General features: G+C 36.3%; 2 protein-coding genes across 3 annotated transcripts; one reads left to right on the forward strand and one right to left on the reverse strand.

The window, feature by feature from the left end:
* Positions 1-1839: 1839 nt before the first annotated feature.
* LOC103340543 (myosin-17-like) lies at positions 1840-16065 on the forward strand. 2 transcript variants are annotated; one of them, XM_008243966.3, is made up of 39 exons: positions 1840-2143; positions 3516-3644; positions 3908-4051; positions 4144-4289; positions 4409-4565; positions 4696-4754; positions 5171-5330; positions 5454-5603; positions 5680-5816; positions 5915-6061; positions 6211-6312; positions 6387-6444; positions 6535-6636; positions 6803-6840; positions 7049-7175; positions 7265-7435; positions 8099-8230; positions 8353-8462; positions 8604-8664; positions 9096-9273; positions 9813-10018; positions 10205-10324; positions 10415-10513; positions 10627-10848; positions 11753-11892; positions 12288-12405; positions 12500-12550; positions 12656-12736; positions 12820-12990; positions 13128-13283; positions 13395-13601; positions 14110-14247; positions 14335-14405; positions 14554-14653; positions 14729-14785; positions 14909-14965; positions 15062-15142; positions 15267-15349; positions 15450-16065. In XM_008243966.3, exons 1-39 carry the CDS (start codon positions 2141-2143, stop codon positions 15571-15573), a joined length of 4593 nt encoding a protein of 1530 aa, XP_008242188.2. In that variant the 5' UTR covers positions 1840-2140; the 3' UTR covers positions 15574-16065. The 2 variants fall into 2 exon arrangements, with proteins under 2 accessions (XP_008242188.2, XP_088898332.1); XM_089042206.1 differs by lacking the exons at positions 6803-6840; positions 7049-7175.
* A 325-nt stretch (positions 16066-16390) lies between these two features.
* Positions 16391-19372, reverse strand: LOC103340544 (glycerophosphocholine acyltransferase 1). Its single transcript, XM_008243967.3, has 8 exons — positions 19169-19372; positions 18926-19045; positions 18740-18797; positions 18541-18641; positions 17802-17897; positions 17621-17714; positions 16946-17183; positions 16391-16847 (listed from the first exon to the last, which is right to left on the reverse strand). The coding sequence occupies exons 1-8, from the start codon at positions 19250-19252 to the stop codon at positions 16490-16492; spliced, it is 1149 nt and encodes a 382-aa protein (XP_008242189.2). The 5' UTR covers positions 19253-19372; the 3' UTR covers positions 16391-16489.
* Between the last annotated feature and the right edge of the window lie 1438 nt (positions 19373-20810).

The following is a 20810-nucleotide window of genomic DNA, read 5'->3' on the forward strand; positions in this document are numbered from 1 at the left end:
AAACCTTAATATTTTGAAAAACATAAACAAAAAGTAACCTTACTGAAAATGTCAAGCAAAAAAAATTATAAAACCAACAAAAAACAAAACCCAATAGAAGAAGAAGAAAGGAAAAAAGGGACTGAGTTTTAGATTCCCTTTATTCATATTATTTATCTTGTTTTATTAAAAATTGGACAAGGAGGACATATACAGTATATATACTGCATAAACACCCAAGAAAAGCATAAAGCCCAAAACAAACAAACACCGTCTCTTCAAAAACATACCCAACTCCCTATCTCCTCTATTTCTCTAAAAGGCCCGTTTGATAACCATTTCGTAGTTTTTAGTGTTTTTTTTTTCTTTCCCGATTTAGTTAAACAACATTTTGTTTTTGGAGCCGTTGCCTTATTTTCGCTGTGAATTCTGATATGTTGTTTTCCTGGACAAAAGAGAAATCATGTTTCAAGGCCTGGATTCCGGGTCTGCCCACAAAAGCTCAAGCAAGCAGCAAGCTATGTCATGTGTTGATGCTCATACAATTTAGAGAGGCCCAAGCCAAGTGCTTCTATTTCATCATTTTTCATGACGATTAGAAAAAGAAAAGAAAAGAAAAATATTTCATAGATTTTAGAGAGGCCCAAGCCAAGTGCTTCCACATGGATCGTGTTTCATTGCTCCTCCTAATTTATAGTTTGGTTTTGATCAATTGTAACATACAGGCTCGGTGTGAGTGTTTATACGGGAAATTTTCTCGATCCCAAATATATAGCTATACAAAATTCAGGCGCCAGCGAATGGTACGTGGATATCAGATTGTCATGTCGTCAAACGTAAAAAATCTTTTTCTAATAATATTTTGGTCGGAAATTACTTGAAACTGCTAATCCAAAATTACCCTTTAGCTTGAACAGAATTACCAGCTTAACCCTGATAGAATTGATGATTCAGCCCATTATTTTATGGGAAGGAAACTTTTTTTCAAAGAAAGCCACACGTTATGAAAAACCTGGGTTTCCATCCATGGAATAGAAGACTAACAAGTTCCTTACGTTATGTGCCAAGAGTTGAATATAGTGGCTCAAATTGGCTTTATCCAAATTAGTTAAGCCATTAACATTGACAAAATAGTGATTATGATTTCCAACAACACAAAATGAACTGGAACTCTTTCAGATTATCTAATTAATTTTTAGTTAGAATATACAAACATTATGAAATACCACGTTATTCATATAATAATTTAGCAATCTCAAAATGTTCACTTTGGACCTTTGCCTTTATCAAAGAGCAAACTAGGGTCCAACCATAAGTATGTCGTCAATGGGTTAGCTATATTTTATTACACCATGTTGCATTTGCGCTGCACATCCCAGTCATAAGTATATCATCAATGTGTTAATACACAATTTTTCATCAGAAAAAAGACTCTGCCTTACGGTAATTTCACTGTAGACAACTAAAAGTGCATATATGAGATTTATTATTTTTGAATATATTATGAAGACAACAAATAACACTTTCTTTATTGTATATAGACGACGTGAGGTGCATATTAGAATCTTCGATATACATAGTGTACATGGGTGTTTAGTGGTAGCCAAAAGAAATTGCCTCCTAAAGGAGGAAGGGTGATTCCGTAATTAAAAACAAGTATCTGCCCAAACACATCGGTTTTTTGAGCCGAAAGCCAATGTGTGTGGAGCTCGCGAAGACATTTCACTCTCTCTCCCAATCCAAGGACCCCATTTGACCAGACCAGTAAAATAAAAGCAGAAAAAATAATTTATACTGTCCGAAACGCACAGCAGCAAGCAACAAGCTAACTCAAAAACTTAGAGAGAGAAAGACAGAGACAGAGAAGCTTTCAAAGCTTCTTGCTTTTTCGTATATAAGCTTCCATACCTCCAATTTCGTAGAGAGAGAAATTTTTTTTGAAAAAGCTTCGGAAAAGGGCCAAAAAATTTCATCATCTGCTTTGTTCTCTTCCTATTATCGTCTTCTCCAGCTCGAAATTCAAATTCGTTTCTCAAAATTGCCGTTGAAACTCCAAAGCTACCAGTCTGTTTCGCTCCGATCTAACTCGCCGAGTCAGTTCCTCTTTGACTCGGTCCTGTATCGGATGACATAACGGAGGAGATCGCTCAGTACAATCTATATGGTAACTTGAAGAAATATATGGAAATGATTGTTTTCTTTGTTTTGATTTGTTTGACTCATTGGTTTACCTTAGCTAAGTCCGATTATGCAAAGTTTTATTTGGATTTAGTCTTGGATTATAAACTGTGAAGGTACTTATTAAAAGCTTGGGATTTGATTATCTGGTTTTAAGTTTGTAGCTCAAAGTATGTTGCAATTACAAAGGCTAAGAATGTTTAATTTTTGAGTTGCCAAATATTATAGCTTCCGATGAAAAATCAATTTGAAAATGTCGAATTGGATCAATATGAATAGGTAGTTGCTAAGGCCAAAAGAAAAACTTCTCATTGGATTCAGATGTTAGCCACGCATTGCGGTGTAAACAATAAACTTTTACTGGATAGTTTGATTGTGTTCTGTGCGTATTCAGGTTATATGTGAAGTAGATATCGGATAGGGAATAATTTTCTTACCGAAAATAAAAGGTTCCATATAATTGACGTGGCATCGAAATTTTTGAAAGTAATGAGGCAATGTTGGTCATTTTAGTCAATTAATAAGGACTTGGTAGGCTTTGCTTTGCTAGAAGTAATTTTATGCATAATAGTTGTTCGCGGCCTCTCAATATGTATTAGAAATCGAGCTCTTGGAAGCAGGTGTGGTTTCCGTGGGCATGGCTTCATAGTCAACACTAAGTCAAATATTGAAATGGAGGTGGAAGATGTTAGAGCGGTATCGGGGGCAATGTTGCTGTAAACTTATTGTTGGCTGTTTCTAGTTGTAGTCTTATTTCTTGTTTTAGTTTCTTTTTGGTCAGTCTTTTGTGGGTTTGAAATCTGTCAACATTTTGTTGATTTGATTTTTTTTGAACAATTAATTTTTTTTTTTTTAAATGCTTCACAATCATGGTATGCCTGAAGCACAACCATGCTGTGTAGTTAGATTTATGTTCAGGCCCTATTACATCTCTTCATGTTTTTTCAGGCCACCAGTATAAACTTTTGCTGACATTGTCTTCTAAAGAATTGTATAGCCATTGAGTACATTGTTAGATTCAGATTTAGACCTACTTGTTTCAAGATACTTTTGAGCAATTTTCAATGAAATAATTTTGACAGCTGTGCTGTTTATAGTATAATGTATTATGTACTCACTCGTAATTCAATTCCTATCGTTCCTCATTTTATGATGATAGAGATTAGTTGTTGTTACTCACTCGTAATTCCTTTCATAGCATCCAAAAATTTGAGAGATATAATCTTGTGTGATCCTGTTGATTAATGTTTTCTTTTACATTTGTATGCTCATTGTGGACGATAGTTTCTTGAGCCACAGTAACCTGTACGTTGCGTGACAGTGATAGTTTCTTGTATTCATTTTATCTATGTTTGCAGGCTCCACCAGTTAACATTATAGTAGGTTCTCATGTCTGGGTTGAAGATCCAGCGGAAGCATGGATTGGTGGAGAAGTTCTCCGAATTAGTGGTGAAGAAGTTCATGTGCATACGCAAAGTGGGAAAACGGTGAGCCATACTTAATTTATTTACTGTGTATGTCTCTGCTTTTTCTGATGGGAAAAAGCTTTTGTTAATAGAAACTTTTCAATGCAAATGAAATTGGTTATCTTGGTGATCAATTTCAAATTTGGAAGCCTTCATGTGATTAAGATGTTATCTGATTGCTTTGCATTAATGTTCATTTTAAAATGGAAGTTTGATGTTTAACTAATTCTGAAATTCTTTATGCTAGTTATTATAATTTTCACTAACTGAAAATCTGGTTGCAGGTGGTTACAAATATCTCAAAAGTTTTCCCCGAGGATACTGAAGCTCCTCCTGGAGGTGTAGATGACATGACAAAGCTGTCATATTTGCATGAACCAGGAGTTCTGCATAATTTGGCAACCAGATATGAACTCAATGAAATCTATGTAAGATACAATGTTCTCTCTGTTTGTATGTGCTGAAGAAATTTTTGAGTCGAAAAAGAAATTTTTGACAGTCTTATGTAATATCTTTCCAGACGTACACTGGAAATATTTTGATTGCAGTAAACCCATTTCAAAGGTTACCACATTTGTATGACGTACATATGATGGAACAATATAAAGGAGCTGCATTCGGGGAGTTAAGCCCTCATGTTTTTGCAATTGCGGATGTTGCATACAGGTAACTTAAATCTATGGTGTCAGATGTGTGTGTGTGTGTGTGTAATTGGCAATTCGCCCACCACCCCCTCCCCACCTCTTCCTGTCACGTTCTTAATAATTCAATATTTTATATAACAGAGCTATGATCAACGAAGGAAAGAGCAATTCAATTCTTGTAAGTGGAGAGAGTGGTGCTGGTAAAACAGAGACGACAAAGATGCTTATGCGATATCTTGCATACCTTGGAGGTCGATCTGGTGTAGAAGGGCGGACAGTTGAACAGCAAGTTCTAGAAGTATGATAAAACTACACAGAGTCTTAAGATTGCAGTTCCTTAATAATATCTTGAAAATTTAATATAGTTTATATGTTTAAATGGGATAAAAATTGTTATCTGAATGGTTTTTCTGGTTGATTATTCACAGTCCAATCCAGTTCTTGAAGCATTTGGAAATGCCAAAACTGTCAGGAACAACAACTCTAGGTGAGTATTTGGTCATTCCAGGGCTTGAGAAGTTAGAATCATGGTTTCATTGAAGGCAAAGAGATTGTAATGTAAAAATGTCTGGTTCCCTATCATCCACTTAACTGTCAAATAAATGATGCAAAACGTTCAATGTGAAATGAAAAATAATAACATAATATATATCCAATCCAGTAGTATGGAGGTGTATTCTATTGTTGATAAAGGAAACAGATTGTCTCAAGATTGAAAGAAAATTATGATTGGATGCTTTGTTCTGGTTTGGGAAAATCTGCTTTGGTCAGCCTACACCATATTGATATATCATTATCCATAAGTTATACAAAATTTAATGTCAAGGAAGTTCGGTGTACATTTTTAACTTTTCACAGAGTTTAGTATACTTTCTCAATGTCTATTCTGTTTACACATTGCAGTCGTTTTGGTAAATTTGTTGAAATCCAATTCGACAAGAATGGGAGGATATCTGGGGCAGCTATAAGAACTTATTTGCTTGAAAGGTCTCGTGTTTGCCAAATCTCAGATCCTGAAAGAAACTATCATTGCTTTTACCTTCTTTGTGCCTCACCACCTGAGGTATTTATATTGTACTTTTGACATTGAATGTCTGCACACACCCAACCTCCATCATATGTTATTCTGCTCTATACCTGTGATGGTAAGTTAAAAATTTATTGTCACTTCTTAAAACATTTTCAGGAGAGAGAGAAGTTTAAGTTGGGAAACCCTAAACAATTCCATTACTTGAATCAATCCAGTTGCTATGAGCTGGATGGAATAGATGATGGCCAGGAATATCTTGCAACCCGAAGGGCTATGGATATAGTTGGAATCAGTGAGGAAGAGCAGGTCGGTGTTCCTAGAAGTGCATGTTAAGATATAGCGTGTGGTGTTACATTCAGTTTGATAATAAATTTTTTTCCAGGATGCAATTTTTATGGTGGTAGCTGCAATTCTGCATCTTGGGAATGTTGAATTTGCGAAAGGAGAGGATATTGACTCTTCTGTCATAAAGGATGAGAAGTCTAGATTCCATCTTAGTACGACAGCTGAGTTGCTTAAGTATGCTTCTTTTAACGTTTCCAGAATCAGATACATTTCCAATCTTATATTAATGCTTGTTTGTTAATGCCACATTCTTCAATTATTCTCTATTGTAGGTGTGATCCTAAGAGCTTGGAAGAAGCTCTCATTAAGCGTGTAATGGTAACACCAGAAGAGATCATCACAAGGACTCTTGACCCTGTTTCTGCATTGGCTAGCAGAGATGCCCTAGCGAAAACTATTTATTCCCGTTTGTTTGACTGGTAATGCGACTTCCTTACAATGCTTCTGTTTCTACGTGTTTGTTGTGTCCATGTGTTTTCAGCCATGCTGTTGTGATATCTAGTATCAAGAACATATGTGTCTAACCACTGTTTTTTATTCTTACATTAATTTTCTTTAATGCATACAGGCTTGTGGAGAAAATTAACATCTCAATTGGTCAAGATCCAAACTCAAAGTCATTGATCGGAGTTCTTGATATTTATGGGTTTGAAAGCTTTAAGTTCAACAGGTAAACTATTTACTTTAGATATTTTTTACGATGTAAGTTCTGGTCTTGCAGCTGACAAATTTCCTTTTGAATAGTTTTGAGCAGTTCTGTATCAATTTTACTAATGAGAAGTTGCAACAACATTTCAATCAGGTTGGAGAATTTTGGCATAGTTCTCACTTCCAATTTTCATAATAATTAGGTTCAGTCTTAATCAAAATCTTTGGTAATTGCATGTTGCAGCATGTCTTCAAGATGGAACAAGAAGAATATACAAAAGAAGAAATCAATTGGAGCTACATTGAGTTTGTTGATAACCAAGATGTGTTGGATCTGATTGAAAGGGTAACAGATTGTTGCTTGATGCATTCTTGTTTATCATCCAGAATGGCTAATATAGTTTACATGAGTACAAACTCATTACGTTGATTTTCCTTCAACTAAAAGAACAAATTGTAGGTTTTTCTGATTCTATTTGATTTGAGTTGTTTATTTATTTATTTTTTTCCAGAAACCTGGAGGAATAATTGCACTTTTAGATGAAGCCTGGTATGTAGATAATATTTAATCCTGCAATTTTTTTTTATAAGGTTGATGGGATCTGAATTCTTATCTTCACAAGAAGTTAACTTACTTTAGCTTTTTTGTATATGTGTTTTTTCTATCCCAAGTTACCATCTGTTGGTTTTCATGAATAATTGTAATTGTTTAAATTCGTCCTTCTGGTTGGACTCATGTTTGTTTGATTGCTTCGCAGTATGTTTCCTAAATCCACACATGAAACATTCGCGCAGAAGTTATACCAGACATTCACAAAAAACAAGCGCTTTATCAAACCTAAGCTTTCTCGTACTAGTTTTACCATATCTCACTATGCAGGGGAGGTATACTTGTTTGGGCTATTATGCATGTTCAGTTACTCTATAACATTATTGTAATTTGTGCTAAAATTTTAGCATCAATTTTATTTCAGGTAACTTATTTGGCTGATCAGTTCCTTGATAAAAACAAAGATTATGTGGTCGCAGAACACCAGGATCTGTTGACAGCCTCCAAATGCCCTTTTGTGGCAGGGCTATTTCCTCCACTTCCAGAGGAATCATCCAAGTCATCTAAATTTTCATCCATTGGATCACGCTTCAAGGTATTATTATGAGAACTTTTTCACAACCTGTTTAAATTGGATCAAATATACTTTTTTTAAAACTGGCTTTAGCTAACTTATTTTGCCTAATGTTTAATGCTCTATGGTTGATCCCATTGTTAGATTTACAGAAAAATAAAGTTATGGTCCATGTGAAATTGAAGGGGATAGATATTACTGCAACCCCAAGATAAAATATGCTATTTGGCACATAATGACCTAGTTGAGGTGAAGATATTCTCAGTGCATTATTTGCAACTCAGGTTCTGTACAGAAATTAAAATAACATCGTATCAACCAGAAATAGCATATTTGAACTTGTGTGCACAGTAATAGATTCATTGAATAAGTATTTCAATTGGTGACTACGCAGTACTTGAGTATAGGTTGACAACTTCTGGAAATGTCATAAAGGACAAGGGATATTTGTGATGGTGTCATTGGTCTCAATTATGTGTTTTAATTTCCAATAATAATCAATAAATCAGGGAAACTTTTTTAACCCTCGTGTAAGGCCTGGACAGCAAAAATGAATTCATTGTCTCGTTCCTCTTATTGCTTCATTTATGATGGTAATGTCAAAAGTTAAGTCTCTTTATAGATTAGATTATTGAAAACTTTTGTTTTTGGGCAACAACTGAGATTATCTTCTTGAAAATGCAGTTACAACTTCAATCTTTGATGGAGACCTTGAATTCAACAGAACCTCACTATATCAGATGTGTGAAGCCCAACAGTGTCCTCAAGCCTGCTATTTTTGAGAACTTTAACATAATACAACAATTACGCTGTGGTGTGAGTATGAGCTGCCTATATTTTCCTCTTGTGCTTCATTTCCGCTGCATAACCTCCGACAATTATCATTTGAAATCCTGTGTTTCGGGGTAGTTTATACAGGTCATTATTATTTGTTTCAGGGTGTTCTTGAGGCGATTAGGATCAGCTGTGCTGGATATCCTACCCGACGTACATTTTATGAGTTTCTTCATCGCTTTGGGGTTCTTGCTCCTGAAGCTTTGGAAGGAAAGTAAGTAATTGTTCACTTTGCTAGTTCTCATGCCAGGTGAAAGATGGATAGATGTTTTAATTTTTACTTTTAATAATGGCTACTGTAGATTTCATATTCATCAGAAGTGTTACTGAACTGTTTTTACTTTTACCTGAACAGCTGTGAGGATAAGGTTGCATGCCAAATGATCCTGGATAAAATGGGTTTGACTGGTTATCAGGTGATTCAAATTGTTACGCTCATAGCATGTTGATGATGTTACTTAGCTATAGCAGTTAGGCAGGCTTGGGTTACACACCCTCTCTTTTATGCTCGAGCTTATCTGCAAAAGATGCTGGCTTGAGTTGTGGCCATTGCTGCACCAACCCAGGTTGTGGGCCTGACATCCCTGTCCTAATAAGAGTTGACAGGGAAACCTGACTATCCATGCCCATCAGCTGTCCCTAGTAGGCTAATAGCTTTCTGAAATTCATTTAGGTTTTCTTATTACTGCTATCATCTAGATGATGCGTGTATAACCTGTTGTTTGAACTTTCTACTAGCATGCTGTTTATGCCTGCACAATTAGCTTAGTTGTTCATATTTTGCCAAGCATTTGATCAATATAGCTGTTGTATTCCGATAATCATTTTTCTCAACATGCCTTGGCAGATAGGCAAGACAAAGGTCTTTCTAAGAGCTGGTCAGATGGCCGAGTTGGATGCAAGAAGAGCAGAGGTACTTGGACATGCAGCCAGAACTATACAAAGGCAAATTCGTACACATATGGCACGCAAAGAGTTCATTGCATTACGCAAAGCTGCTATTCAATTGCAATCTTATTTGAGAGGTATCATCTTGTATTGCCATTTAAACAATTTTTCTTAATACGTTCTGCTTCTTGATTTGATTGACATGTATCTTTGGTGTGAAATTTAGCCATGCAACAATTAATCCATTCACTATCAAGATGCTGGACTTTTTGCATCGCAAAATTTTAAAATAAACAAACTTTGGCTCTGCACTCTTGCATAATAATTCTCCATGATGGAGATTTCGAAGACCAATGAAATGATTGTTTTGTACTTGAACAGATCTGTGTTTGTGTGACTCTCAATATGCATACACACAGGGGTGGTAGTTTTTCCTTTTTTTCTTTTAAGGGGTAAGGGGTCGGTGGCTGGTGTTGACGAGTAAACTGGGATATAATAATTGTAAAATACCATAAGCTAATTTATTTAAAACGCAATTTAGCTTTCTCAAGCTTACCAAATTCATGGAAGTAGGAATGCAATATCCCTTGCCACAGAACATATTTTATTGATTGGTTGTTTTAACATGAGGTACTCCATATTTAACTATATTTTTGGTTTTATATATGTAAATTAGGTATATCTGCTCGTGAAGTTTTTGAGCAGCTGCGACAAGAAGCAGCAGCTGTCAAGATACAGAAATATTTCCGGCGGTACATTGCCAGGAAATCCTACTTGACGGAACGGTTGTCTGCAATCAAAATACAGACAGGGTTGAGGGCAATGACTGCTCGAAATGAATTCAGATTCAGAAAGCAAACTAAGGCTGCAGTTATTGTCCAGGTCCTATTGCCATTCATCTCCTGATTTGCTTGTGTTAAAATTTACGAAGAAGAAATCAAGAAACTTCTAGATGCATGTTACTAATTTACTTTCCAGGATGAACTGCAAGAAAAATACTGCTCCTTTTCATGTAACTTGTTTCAGAGAAATGAATATTGATGAGTGGATCTTGTTGGCTGCTTGCAGGCTCATTTGCGTTGCCACATAGCATATTCTTATTATAGGAGTCTCCAGAAAGCTGCCATAATTACTCAGTGTGGGTGGAGGAGCAGGGTTGCCCGAAGAGAGCTCAGAAATCTCAAAATGGTTTGAATCACACTCCTTAATGTGATTTTGTTACTGTAGGAAGTTGTAATGCGTCATGGATTGTAATGACACTGGTTTAAATCCATTCAGGCTGCAAGAGAAACAGGGGCCCTAAAAGAAGCTAAAGATAAACTGGAAAAACGTGTGGAAGAACTTACATGGCGCTTACAACTTGAGAAGCGATTAAGGGTAATTTTATATTTTTATATTTAATATATAGTATGCTTGCTCTTTTTGGTTGGTGAGGGGAAGTAAATCATTTAATAGCACTATAAATTAATTTATGCTGAGTCAAATTGCAGACTGATTTGGAAGAGGAAAAAGCCCAAGAAACTGCTAAGTTGCAAGAAGCTTTGCATGCAATGCAAATACAAGTAGAAGAAGCAAATTCCAGAGCAAATAGAGAACGAGAAGCAGCTCAGAAAGCTATTCAAGAAGCACCTCCTGTCATCAAGGAGACTCCTGTTATAATCCAAGACACTGAAAAAATTGATTCATTATCAGCTGAGGTGGAGAGTTTGAAGGTAGGCACTGAATCTTTGGATGATAATTGCTAATACTCTGCGGATGAAGTATCTTCTCCTTTGAGTTTACCAGTTCGTGACAGAAAAACCCTAACAATGATAATAAAATATATTACAACTCAAACAGACAAATAATAACATATCTTATGCTGTATTCTGTGGAGGTCGTGTCTCTCTAGTGCAGAGAGTTCGTTCGAAACAACTGGTTGTGCAGGTTTGGCTTTGGGACTCCCAATTGGCTGGGTTAGCTTGAAGGCTGATCTGTTTGGCCCGAACTGTTTTACCTGGTTTTGTTTGACTTCAGTTTGGGCTGATTTCAGATAGAGTTTTTAAGCCCAAATTGAAGTTCAGGCTGATCTAGGCTAGGCTTAAATAAGTCCAAGTATAGGCCCAGCCTGATCTGTAGTAGATATTTCATTTTCGTTTGTATACATGTATATTAATGTTTTTTTGGTTTCGATGAAGGGAATCAAAGCCTTGGTCCACACCCTCACCATTGGGCCAACCCCAAGGGTGATGCATATTAATTTTTACATAAAGATGTGTATTTTGATGGTTGATAAGCTTATATACTCTTGCTTGAAAGCTGTTCAAGTTATATCATGTGAAATATTTTGTTAAAAAGGTCAAACCTTGGAATTTACCTTGGTGGGCCGCTCTTGATCTAAAACTTCTGCCCTAAATAATGGGTTGGATTGAGCTTAGGCTCAACTATTTACACTTCAAACTGAGCTTGGTCAAGACCTGTGCGGACTCAATTGACACTCCTCGTTGGGGTTGTCTGGTTCATATTTTACCTTGGAATCATAGTTTTTATCGTTTCAAGAGCACATAATGTTGATGATTGACCTCAAAATTGAACTCATGCAATGTGCTGACTTAATGAGGCATTACAACTGTACAGACCTTGCTGCTGTCAGAAAGGCAGGCGGCGGAAGAGGCCAAGAAAGCTTCTATTGATGCAGAGGCTAGAAATGCAGAGCTGGTCAAACAACTTGAAGATGCAAGCAGAAAAGTGGATCAGCTCCAGGAATCTGTACAGAGGTTTGTAAACATTTGTGATAATGGAATCATTAGGTGTCTAGTGTTGCAATAAAAATGATTCTACTTTATACCCCTGATTGACTCGCGATTTTCCTTTCATATCTTGTAGGTCAAGTTCACATTTTGTTGCTCATTAACTGCGTTCAGTCAATTTTACGTTTATTTTCCTTTTTGTCACGTTATAATTACTGAATCAGACTCGTATAACCTGCTATCAATTTTCACCTTGACATGCACTATTCCCTTGCCTCTCTTGTCTTGATGTGCACTCCTTTATATTTGTTTTTACTTATATACAAAGCATCTCTCTCTCTCTCTCTCTCTCTCTCTCTCTTCCATGACACCACTTTGCTGTGAAGTCATGTTTATTGGAGTTGACACATTTTCCATATCAGGCTTGAGGAGAAACTTTCTAACACAGAGTCCGAGAATCAAGTACTTCGTCAACAAGCACTGACTATGTCACCGACTGGGAAATCTCTATCTTCAAGACCGAGGACAATGATTATTCAGGTATTCTTTGGTTTAGGTCATTACTCATTCTGCATTTACTTGCATTGTCCTTCTCCTTTAAGCTCACTGGTTGAGTGTTTTTTGAAATTTGCAGAGGACACCAGAAAATGGAAATGTTCTAAATGGAGAATCAAAGGTCACATCAGTAAGTGGACATCATTGCTTCTATCCTTGAAGATATTGCAAATTTTTAGGCGGTAATGATTTATTTATTCTATTTGTATTGCTTACTGTTTGCTATATGCTTCAGGATATGACTCTTGCCGTATCAAATGCACGTGAACCTGAGTCGGAAGAAAAACCACAGAAATCTCTCAATGAAAAGCAGCTGGTAAGTGGCTGTCGGCATGTCCTAATGCCATGATGCTTCTATTTCTCTTTCTAATTCTTCTATTGCAATCTACTGTTTTTCAGGAGAACCAGGACTTGCTGGTCAAATGTATATCACAGGATTTGGGTTTTTTTGGGGGAAGGCCAATTGCTGCTTGTGTCATATACAAATGTCTTCTTCATTGGAGGTCATTTGAAGTGGAAAGGACTGGAATTTTTGACCGTGTAATTCAAACAATAGCTTCAGCCATAGAGGTAAGTCACTCTTGGTGGTTTTAAGACATCCCAGTCTTTTTATCTAAACTTAGCCATACCTTCTTAGTACATATCATTTAGAACAAGTTTTGAATACTGTTGAGCATGTTACTAGTGCTGGTTTTACCTCACTGCAGGTCCCGGATAATAACGACGTATTAGCCTATTGGTTATCTAATACCTCAACTTTATTGTTGCTGCTCCAACACACACTTAAAGCAAGTGGAGCAGCTAGCTTGACACCACAACGGCGGAGAACAAGCTCAGCATCTCTTTTTGGAAGGATGTCTCAGGTACAAAGCATTTATATTTGTTTGTCTTCTAATTTAAGTACCTTTGTTCAGAAGTCTGTTGTATCATATTGGACTTATGCTTATTTTGCAAATTACCGTTGTCAATTATAGGGGTTACGGGCTTCTCCTCAAAGTGCAGGACTCTCTTTTCTTAATGGTCGAGGACTTGGTAGGTTGGATGACCTACGGCAAGTTGAGGCCAAGTATCCTGCGTTATTGTTTAAGCAGCAGCTTACTGCCTTCCTTGAGAAGATATATGGAATGATGAGAGACAATTTAAAGAAGGAAATCTCACCATTACTCGGGTTATGTATCCAGGTGACTGTTAACGTAATTTTTATTGTGTATGCTATTGTTGGTTTTATTGTAGCCACGAAAAGAATGCATAATAGCATATAACTTGTTTCCAACAAGGAATTTTAGGAGTCTATTTGGAATAATCCAGGAACATTTTATATAAGTACAGTCTATCCTCTGAAATGATGCAACTTCAACTTTGGTTTTTTCTTCTTCTTCTTAATATCTTTTTTTTTATTATAAAATGTTTCTGAGAAAATTATATTCTTCAACTGTATTTGTTGAATCCTGTCATAAGTTAAATAAGAAATAAAAAAAGAAAGGGATTGTGTATGCTACACGACCCTGAAAGTGCCAAAAAGTAATATAGGACCTTGTTGCCCTGAAATGACTCGTAACTCTTACATGCATATCGTCTGTGTGGTAGACACAGAAAAAAGGGTGGATACTGTGTCTGTCAGACTTACCAATGTTCGCCTCCTTAAATGACCGGAAAATTTGATTGCTTTCTGTTTTACGTACTATGCAGGCACCTAGGACATCACGGGCAAGTTTAGTAAAAGGACGTGCCCAAGCTAATGCTGTCGCTCAGCAAGCTTTAATTGCTCATTGGCAAAGCATTGTGAAAAGCTTGGACAGTTACTTGAAGACAATGAAAGCAAATTATGTGAGTTATATAGTTTTCCTCATTGAGCGTTAAAAATTGTAATACTTGTAGTGAACAGTGCTTTTAATATTGGTTGGCTTACCACAGGTGCCTCCCTTCTTGGTCCGCAAGGTGTTCACTCAGATATTCTCATTCATCAATGTTCAGCTATTCAATAGGTAGATTAGTCAGTCCTCTCCCTCTCTATGTCGCCAAAAGAAATTTTCCCCTTCCTTTTTGTCCTTTGTTTATTTAGTCATGTTTTTCAGTAAAGAAAGTCACTTTGTCTAAGGGTTTTGTGGCATTTATTTCCATCATTTTCTGCAGTCTTCTTTTGCGGCGAGAGTGTTGTTCGTTCAGTAATGGGGAATATGTAAAAGCAGGTTTGGCTGAATTAGAACAGTGGTGTTATGGGGCAAGTGAGGAAGTAAGAACTGTGCCACACTGAACTTATTTTCTGTATTTTTTTCATGAATTTACCTGGAATATTTTTTGCCTACAGTATGCAGGCTCAGCTTGGGATGAATTGAAGCATATTAGGCAGGCTGTTGGATTCCTAGTAAAATTCGTGTCTATGATCTTTTAATTGCAACAAATAAATGGTGATTATTAGTATTGCAGAATTAGCTGACTGAATTTTTTTTTTTCTTCTTTTCTTTTTAAAAATTTATGAACATATCAGGTTATACATCAGAAACCGAAGAAGACCTTGAATGAAATAACAAAAGAACTCTGCCCCGTTCGTGCCTCTTCCTTTGAATCACTCATTTTATATTGGACCTATTTATTTTCCTTGCATACTTCCTTCTGATGTTAATGCTTGTGGCTTCATCAGGTTCTTAGCATACAGCAGTTGTACAGGATCAGTACAATGTACTGGGATGACAAATATGGTACACACAGTGTGTCTTCAGATGTAAGTTGACTTCAAATGACTCTGAAAAATATTAATCTCTCTGGTCCATTATACAATATTGAACTTTTGACCTCCGTCCTTGCTTTTGGTATTCTGAAAATAAGTTTGGTTTGAACTTACACAGGTTATTTCAAGCATGAGAGTTTTGATGACTGAGGACTCAAACAATGCTGTAAGCAGCTCTTTCCTATTAGACGATGACTCAAGGTACTGATTTGTTATCCCCAAACTGAAGTCGGAATTTTATATTTGATTATCCATATGGAAAGTTATCTTTTCTTCTTATGTTCTATGAATGTTCACGCAGCATACCATTCTCGGTGGACGACATCTCCAAGTCAATGCAACAAGTAGATATAACCGACATCGAACCTCCACCATTGATTCGCGAACACTCTGGGTTTGGCTTCTTACTCCCCCGCTCCGAATGATGTTATAGTGAAGAGCATAGTCTCCGATCGTCAAATCGCATCTTTTATGGTTATGTCTCGGACACATAGCACATCAATTGATGCGCTGTGCATACAGTTTCTTTGTTAGTAATCATCCATGTGTATAGTGCTTGTTTTATTTGCTCATGCCATCAATCTTGGTTTGATGGCTTGGGTCAGTTCATTCTTTGCCCTCAAGTTTTGTCAACACGAGGGTATTTGTTAGGAAGCCGCATGCGTATCACAATTTATGTGATGACGTGTGGCATTGGCGCCTGGTAGTTTCTTGTTTGTTGGGTTTAAGGTCGTCTGCTGGTTTTGAGTGAAAATGCATTTTGTAGGCCATTTGTTGTATGTGGAAGCAATTTGTAATTAAGTGGTGTTATATTCTTTTCTTTCCTTCTCTTCTTTTTTTGAAAAATACCAGATGGAAAGCCCGTGTATTAACAACATTATAGAATATAGAGTTATTTGACTTTTATTTGTTATTAACTTTTTAACCCCCCTCAAATATCAACTGAATTTAAATGCTTTTCGGTTCTTATTTTTGTTATTTTTTAGAAGAGGCTAATATCGTCTGAAAAACAAAACGAATGCATAATACAAGAAAAAAATTTAGTAGAACCAAAAAGAGCAAAGAGAGCAAAGAGTTTTGTTGTTGATGTTCAGTGGTCACAAAATGCGCCAAAGAAGGGGGGAGAGAGCCGATAAGTAAATTCCAATTTTTAATGGACCACCTGTTTTGTGTTCATTTGTAATACTCATTTGAATTCATTTTTTGTGAATTTGTACATAAACAAATCATTGCTCACGGATCTGCAAAACAAATATAAACTTCTACAAGTACGCTAGTTCTAAGAAAACAACAAAAGATGAGTAATTTGTCATGACTAAAATGGATAATATTCAACAGCTGTTAGTTAGGACTGGATGCCTCGGCAGAATTATTGGTCCCTCCATCATCATCCGTTGATTGGTCTCGCTCAGTTAGCACTGGCTGAACTTCTAATTTCTTCTTCTCCTTGAGAATCACTTGCCGAGGCATTACCTCTAGCAAGAAACTCCCTCCATTCCATACAGATGCAGAAACCTTGAGTATTTGGAAAACTACATGCAATTCATATGACAAGAAGATAGGGACTGTGAGCGCCATGGTTGCCACAGTAAAGACGGCTTGAAGCAGAATAAACATAAGCAAGCGATTTTGATCCCCAAGCAAACCGCTTAGGCGCCACCATACATTGTTTGCTTTCTGTGCCTTCTTTGACAGTTCCCTGTTCAAAATCAAATCAGAAAAGGGGAAAAAGAAAGAATAGAACCCAAAAAAAAAAAAAAAAGTAAGGGAAAAGAAGGAGAGAGAGATATAAAGAACCTGTAAGAAGTCATGACTTCAGGATCTCTTAAGAGCCTTTGTCTGCGTAAAACATTGACAATGAGAAAATACAAAGCCTGCCATAAGGTGTAAGCAAACAAGGGCACCCAAAACAACCACACCCAAAGGTAGGATTTGTCTTCTACATAAGGCCACGAAGCTCTGCGAGAGGTTCCTTCTGGATGCATGGCTGCAAAAGTAGCTGGATCCCACCATCGAATGGTGAAGAAAACTAACCCTGAAATAAACCTATTCTGTCAGGGGCATGTTTGTGATATATACAACAACAAAACAGACTATGCAACATAAACTCGCCTCTGTTTTGGGAGAAGCTCAGACATATATAATACCAAAACCTGCTTAAGACTATCGCCATCTACATTTTCTTAGGGTCCACCATAACTAAAGCGTGATCCACTTATCTGGTTGGATCTACATTAAAGTTTTAAAATCTATATGAGACAATGGTCAAGGAATGATATCTCGCACAAAATCACAAGAAACCACAAGGGAGGCTCTTTCTGATTTCATATATGTGCAGACATTTTGCTCCCGGCATTTTTACCCAATATCCAATATGAAGCCATTGTATTTACTGTCCCCAAAAAAAATATATAATTCAAAATTGTTTCGAGGGTATTTCAAAACAAAATGTAAGGAAGAGGACTGACTCACCAGGTAAAAGATGTATGAGGACGCTAACTATTTTGTCAAGAGAACTAAACACCAAGCTACAACGCCAAACAATCAATGCCCATGCTAATGGCCCCTGCTTGTGCATTTGAAACAGTCAACAATTGTACAAGTGAATCATTACTTCATCACAAAGCAAAGTAACTGAGGATGTGTTGCTTACCTCAGCAAATGAGAAGCAAACCATGAAAAACTTTTCATTCCTTGGATAAAGAAGGAGGTCAACCAAAAAGATCGTATTGGCATAGTAGCAAAAGTCCTAGGACATAAAAACAATCATATCACTTTTTGATTTTTTATCATTAAATCATTCCATAGAGAGTGAAAAATATATAAGTGAAGGATCATAAGAGTGCGAGGGTTTTCTAGAAAATGCTGACTGAAAGAGGTGTAACTAAAACTGACATTGAGGATGAAGAGACCAACTTTTTGAAAAAGTTCCACCAAGCTTTCAATTGGGCATACTAGAAGTAGCAGATCAACATTCATCTATCATCTATTAGATATATTAGATCATGGAAATTGGCTAAACTCATGTAATTGGTCACTATTATTAACTTCAAACCAACAGTTACTTCCTCTCTTATCTCTAACTTTCTATGTGGTACTCATTTTTCTTTGTCAAGGTAAACAGAACAATAAGGAGAAAATAACAAATAGGAAGCAACCAAACTTCCATTGCGCTACACTTAATGAATTACTCTATTCTGCTCCACTAACTTGAGCCAAATCAGTTTTTTCATTATCCTTGCAGCCCCTATCAAAGATGTATTGCAGATGGCAAAGACATCCCATATGATTATAAATATCTTCAAATGTCTACGATCAATTTCCTAGTTATCCAAGTGTAGTAACAATTTACTAACAGATTTTAAAGAAATCTATAAGAAATGAAAACTTACCAAAAGATAGTAGTGCCATTTCTTGAACCGATAGTATATCCAACGAAGAGGAACAAAGATTACATAGAACAAACAATATACATATCGAATATCTTGGGGTCCTGTTAAAAAGAAAATTTTAGAAATAAAAACACAATGGAAGTTCTTTTCCTCAACTGAGCAATTATTAATATCCATCTTATCAATTAGGAAACTTTACTTGCTCCTAAGAGGAAGCAAAAGCCACCAAACCCGAGGACCCCCACAAGATGCGTCACCTAAGAATGAAAAAGATAACTTATAAGTTTTACCACAAACATTAACAAACCCAATGCATTTGCTTCACACAACATCACAAAGAATCAAACACATCAAATTGATTTTACATAAAAACTGAAGTACCTACCTTATTGATGAACTTTTCGTGTTCTTCAGCTTGTTTGGCGATCTTAACAGCCTGTTTTGAAAGGATCTCTCTGGTCTGAACCGCTTGTTTCGACAAAATCTCTTTGGTTTGAGCCACTTTCTGAAAAAACAAGCATTCCCATATCAAGAAAAACCAAAAATAAACACAACCCACAATTCAAAACGAATCAAGATGACAAATTTGTGTTACCAAAAGCAAAAAAGCAAACGAATTTGACCATACCTTAGATCGATCTTTCAAACCCTGCTTCACTATGTGAAATGAATCCCCATTTGTTTCCTCCACGGGCTCTTCGTTATTGGACATCTTTTGTTAATCGGAAACAGAGTTACAGAGATAGATTGAGAGGAAAAAGAGCGAGAGGGAGAGAAGGAAGGTGGTGCTTGTGTTTCCACATAAAATCTGTTAAAAGCTTTAGAAGGAAGGCTCTCTCTCCTTCCACGTATAAATCAGGTTCGCACTTTTTTTATGTGAAACTTCTGTAAGTTTTTTACTCTTTTTTTTTCTTTTTTTCTTTTCATATATGAGATGCGTTTAAGAGAATTAAGAAAAATAATTACGAAAAAATAATTCGATTGTAACTCTTTTTTGGATGTAAAACCAACTTTTTAATAGGAAAATAAAATTGTTTCTAGGGACAGATTTAGGATTTCAAACTTGACTGGGCTAAATTTACTGTACATATATAAACATACTAAGTACATAGAAAACTCGACAGCACGATGTAATTTAATTGATAACAAAAAATAATAATACACCTAATCAAGGGGGGCATAATAAGCCTTGCTCCTAAAATAACACTATATAAGGGGGGCATAATTATTTAAATTTCATAAAATTAAAATAATTCATTATCAATTTATTATCTATATGAGTTTAGTGACAAAGTCGACGGCTCTAAGAAACAGTCATAAACAATTTCTTCTACTTTTCTTTTTTTTGTCCACAGGCTGTGCATTCTTTTTTATCCTATGTGTAGAGATGTGCAGCTTTCTTCTTCTCTGTTTTTTGCAAATGATTCTTTTGAGAGGGTATAGGTTATTCAATTGGCTGGGCTATAATTTTTTATCTGGGCTACTAAAAAAATAGTCACCTGGGTTGTAGCCTAGGTTAGTCTATGTTTAAGGTCCATCCCTGATTGTTTCTCATTGATGAAGTTGGATGGTATTTGCCTATTATCATCATGATGGTGAATTGGTTTAAATGAGATAGTCTTTAATTAAAAAAAGAAAATAAAAAATAAGGATATTCGGTCAATTGTTTTTTCTCATTTGTTTCTCTGTCAGTCGCCATTGACGATTATGCATGGTAGGTTCTGCCACGTGTAGGCCTAGCACAACGAACGTAAGTACCCAAAGTCAAGTCACCAGTGATCCATACGTGGCATAATCTGATGGAAACTTGACCTATAAGAAAAATACTTTGAAACGGAGGGGATTAAATTTTATTATCCCGGTCTGGGCTAGTGGACCGAGCCCGCTCTTCAAGGAGCACTTTGGTGCAATTGAGGCATGGGCCTCCATCCGGAAAACCCTAAAAGGTAACAAATAAAAGGGCTCACAATTTCCAATCAATATCCGCCGAAAATGTCTACAAACATGAGCTAATTAATTATTAAATGGTTTTTAATTCTGTGCACCACACACAATAATTTGATGCTACACATGAGCTAAGCTATTCAATGCGTCGAGTGATGATAAGGTCAGTCGCACATGCATGCATATATGAATGCGTATTAATTGTTGATATTTGAATATGTATATATGAGTGACTGTCAATCGTTGCAGTTATAAATGGTGATACATGTCAAATGCATTTTTTTTTCCAGAACACTAAAAAACACCATGAAGACGTCTTTAGATGG

Source organism: Prunus mume, linkage group LG8 (assembly GCF_029339155.1).
Source record: "Prunus mume cultivar Tortuosa linkage group LG8, ASM2933915v1, whole genome shotgun sequence".
Classification (NCBI taxonomy): Eukaryota; Viridiplantae; Streptophyta; class Magnoliopsida; order Rosales; family Rosaceae; genus Prunus; species Prunus mume.

Bases quoted from the DNA above. Each gene is read 5' to 3' on its own strand.
- LOC103340544 (XM_008243967.3), bottom strand. From the start codon at position 19,252: ATGTCCAATAACGAAGAGCCCGTGGAGGAAACAAATGGGGATTCATTT. The intron at 18,642-18,739 runs GTAAAGTTTCCT...TCTTTTTAACAG, and splicing joins TTGCTTCCTCTTAGGAGCAA to GACCCCAAGATATTCGATAT. The intron at 17,898-18,540 runs GTAAGTTTTCAT...TTTATGTCCTAG, and splicing joins AATGGCACTACTATCTTTTG to GACTTTTGCTACTATGCCAA.
- LOC103340543 (XM_008243966.3), top strand. The intron at 6,637-6,802 runs GTAACAGATTGT...ATTTTTTTCCAG, and splicing joins TGTTGGATCTGATTGAAAGG to AAACCTGGAGGAATAATTGC. The intron at 14,966-15,061 runs GTTCGTGCCTCT...TGGCTTCATCAG, and splicing joins TAACAAAAGAACTCTGCCCC to GTTCTTAGCATACAGCAGTT.